The sequence below is a fragment of the Sander lucioperca genome, chromosome 10, assembly GCF_008315115.2.
Source record: "Sander lucioperca isolate FBNREF2018 chromosome 10, SLUC_FBN_1.2, whole genome shotgun sequence".
NCBI classification, from domain to species: Eukaryota; Metazoa; Chordata; class Actinopteri; order Perciformes; family Percidae; genus Sander; species Sander lucioperca.
The window spans coordinates 41,056,379-41,060,379 of NC_050182.1; the positions used below are offsets into that span (position 1 = coordinate 41,056,379).

At 39.1% G+C, this 4,001-nt stretch overlaps 1 protein-coding gene across 1 annotated transcript; it reads left to right on the top strand.

Annotated features, from left to right (window-relative positions):
- Nucleotides 1-36: 36 nt before the first annotated feature.
- LOC118496186 (fucolectin-4-like) lies at nt 37-3,538 on the top strand. Its single transcript, XM_036006775.1, has 2 exons — nt 37-846; nt 3,361-3,538. The coding sequence occupies exons 1-2, from the start codon at nt 533-535 to the stop codon at nt 3,524-3,526; spliced, it is 480 nt and encodes a 159-aa protein (XP_035862668.1). The 5' UTR covers nt 37-532; the 3' UTR covers nt 3,527-3,538.
- The last annotated feature ends 463 nt before the right edge of the window (nt 3,539-4,001 follow it).

Consider the following 4,001-nt stretch of genomic DNA (forward strand, 5'->3'; position numbering starts at 1 on the left):
CGGCTATATCTGTGATACCTTCACTATTAAACATTTAAGTCCCCAACATGTAAAAACTAGTTTTGCTTATTGTTTTCTCACATGTTTGAGCTTTACTGTGCAGAATGATTTTTGTAAAGAGTTTGACACTAGATGGCTGTTTTTAAATTAATCTGCTGAAGAAGGGAAAGGTTCTTTACCTAAGAACACCTTACCAGGACAGATCTGGACAATTTTATACCAATATGCAGACAGAGTTAGTTGAGTGCCAATTGCATTGCTGTGAAAGGAAAAGCCATGTGAGTGAATAACTGAGCCAAATGACGTGGTGTAAAGAGAAACGTTGAATGGACCCAGAAGTGAACCCTGCGGTACTCCAGTATTGAGTTTGCAAGGTTCAGACACAGATTATCTCCAAGTTACCCTGTAAGTGCGGTCCTTAGAATGAAGTGGAAGAAGGGAGACAGGTCTGTAATGCTTTACATCAGAGGGGTTGAGTGTGTTTTTTAAAGAGGTTTGGTAATTTACAAACATTCTTCCCTTAAACATTTTAATGTGTATTTCAACTGTTTCATTCACAGAAAATGTGGCCTTGCGTGGAAAAGCGACCCAGTCAGACCGTCTTGACCACGCATTTGGAGCTGCCTACAATGCTATTGATGGAAATCGTGATCCTACCTTCAATGGTGGTTCATGCACCCGGACTGATGAACAGACCAACCCCTGGTGGAGAGTGGACCTGCTGGAGTCCTACATCGTCACCTCCATCATCATCACCAACAGAGGAGACTGCTGTCCAGAAAGGCTCAACGGGGCAGAGATTCACATCGGCAACTCTTTACAAGACCATGGTGCTGCAAACCCAGTGTGAGTGAATGTTAGTACTTCTTAAAAAGGCTACAGGATTTCTATGGCGTTATATATGTGTCACATTCCTGAGCGAGTAATTGTATGTTTTGAGCACAGAGAACTATATTTTGCATGCGCATTACATTGCATTTTGAACAGAAATGTACACTCGCAAAAAATAATTCAGTTTGAGTAAACAAAAACCTATTTCGTGCACAATAAATGTATTTGCATGTCTTTCTCTGCTCGCAGGTAGACGCTGCTGCGCTCCGGTCATGTCTCCCTCGCTCTCAACCTCTTCTCTCTACGCGCTCAACTCTAGACACGCTCGCTCAGATTTTCACAGCGTTACAAGTGTGCCACAAAACCAACCAATCGCAGAATCAAAAGGTCAATTCTGATTGGCTGTTCATCTCCAATTAGATCGCAAGTAGCAGGAAACAAAAATCTAGGAGTAAACTTTTTCAGTTTACACCTGTTGGTACAGCAAATACTGACTATAGTGGAGCTGTTCGACTAATGTTACTGGATTAAAACACATGTCGGTCAGTATTTTGTATTATTGACTTATATCACAGAAATGTCTTAATATTTGTGTGTACTATAATGCCGTTGTTTTCTTTGACTTATATCTCCTTGTGTGTTTAACGTTAGTTTGACTCATCCTTCACAAGCAATCTAGCTCACACACTGCAGCCGACATGTCATCTGAACAGGCCTCGCAGCACTATAACTAGCTAAGTTAGCTAGGTCTCGCAATGCGAGACTGAACAGCAGTAGACCTGTCACACTATAGCCACATGTAGCTAAGTAGTTTTTAATACTTTGGTTACATTACCGTATTTTATTAACCTGAATTATGTTGCTATATTAGCTTGCGAAGGAGCTATCCGTTGCTAACGCTATTTTATCTCAAAAAGCAGAAACGTTAGCTAACTACTGCCAAGATATGATTTCACTAGAGACCAGAGAGGTGTTGTAAGACTCGTCAAGTGTTGTCATGTGTTTACGCTGTCTTACAATGAAACCATATCTTGGCAGTAACATTAGTTAGCTACTGCTTTTTGACATAAATTAGCTAGCTAACGTTAGCGTTAGCAACGGATAGCTACTTTGCAAGCCAATAAAATATATAGCCTTGGCAAACAGAATTAAGGTTAATAAAACACGATAACTATGTAACCAGTATTACAAACGTCTTACAAGTGGCTGGATTGTGACATTTTAGGTGTGTTCGGATGAATACATTGGATGCATAGCTGGACTTTATCCATGCTGGGCTAATGTTAGATTGCTTGGGAAGGATGACGTTGGTCACACACGGAGATATGTAATTCAAACAACGGTATTGTGATTAACACAACTATTAAGGCATGTCTGTAATATACCGGTCGGTCAATAATATAAAATACTGTAGTCAGTGCTTTCCAACCCTTCTGGTCCCTGTCATATAAACTCACATACCCCGCCCTATCAATTCCCAATGTGTTCACACTATTTATCATATTAAAGTGAATATTCCTACATTTTCATGCAATTGAACTGTAAACATTTAGGTTGGTTTGGTCAGAAATTCTACTAGCTAGCTAGGCCTTTTACTTGAAGTGTGGTTAATGTTTCAAAATTCATCCATTACTTTTAGCTAATCATTTCAACTGTTAGTTAAGTCACTTTTAGCTGTTTATTTCTACCATTGATTACTTCGCTATATGTTTAAACATATGTTGAGCTGTTTTAGCTGATATATTGTTTTAAATCAATCATAATTCAATTATTTTAATTAGTTAAGCTGCTCCACAATCTTTCCAAGTACCCACTGGCTACAGCAGAGATACCCCTTGCTGGGGCATCACGGCAGGTGTTGCGTCAAAGACTGTTTCCCTGTAGATGTCTTTCCTGCTACTTGCGATCTAATTGGAGATGAACAGCCAATCAGAATTGACCTTTTGATTCTGCGATTGGTTGGTTTTGTGGCACACTTGTAACGCTGTGAAAATCTGAGCGAGCGTGTCTAGAGTTGAGCGCGTAGAGAGAAGAGGTTGAGAGCGAGGGAGACATGACCGGAGCGCAGCAGCGTCTACCTGCGAGCAGAGAAAGACATGCAAATACATTTATTGTGCACGAAATAGTTTTTTTTTTACTCAAACTGAATTATTTTTTGCGAGTGTACATTTCTGTTCAAAATGCAATGTAATGCGCTTGCAAAATATAGTTCTCTGTGCTCAAAACATACAATTACTCGCTCAGGAATGTGACACATATATAACGCCATAGCTTTCCACCAGGAAATTGTTTAGCAGGGGTAAGCCACCCTAACCCTGACACAGCTCATTTTATGATTTATAGCTAGTAGATGATGCAGTAAATGATAGCTACACTCATTGAACAGGTGGCATTTGCTATGTGAAATACTGCATCTAATCTTTTTTCCAGCAGATTAAGTGTTGGTGTTGTTTATTACTTTAAATTGCTATTCCCCTTTGAAGTGCCGCAGTTATAAAACTTTATTACAATGCTTCCTCTCTCTTTTAGGGTTGGTGTAGTTTCTCATATTCCAGCAGGCAGGTCTTTAAATATGACTTTTACCAGACTTGTGGAGGGACGTCATGTGACTGTGGTTCTGCCTGGTTTAAAAAGGATTCTTACACTCTGTGAAGTGGAAGTCTACGGGTACCGTGCCCCAACTGGTGAGGAATGAATATGTGGCTGAAGCCACACAAGATGTGATGATGCCACCGCCTAATTTCCTATACAGCTGCGGTCACACCAGAGTTTAAACTACATTCATTTCAATGAAGAAAAAACTTTACTGTTACACATAGATCTCTCCTTGGCAAAGTTGTATATATTTAAGCTGCATGTGTCTTAACTCTAACATGCATAATAGATTGTTTTTTAAATTTTTTTATTAATGAACATCTTAAAAATGATTCATAGGCAATGTATTTTGGTAAATTATACAATAAATAGTTTCTCAAAAGTTGAGATTTGCAAATGTTTTGTACATACTGACATACAACGCAATCTACAAATTTAATACTGCTGGCACTGCTGCATCGTTCAAGTTGTTCCGTGCTGGTCCAAATAAACAACAGACATCTCTACAACTTTCCATGACCTCTCCTTTTTTTAACTGTAATTTCTTCTTATCACTGAAATTGTTGCCAATTTCA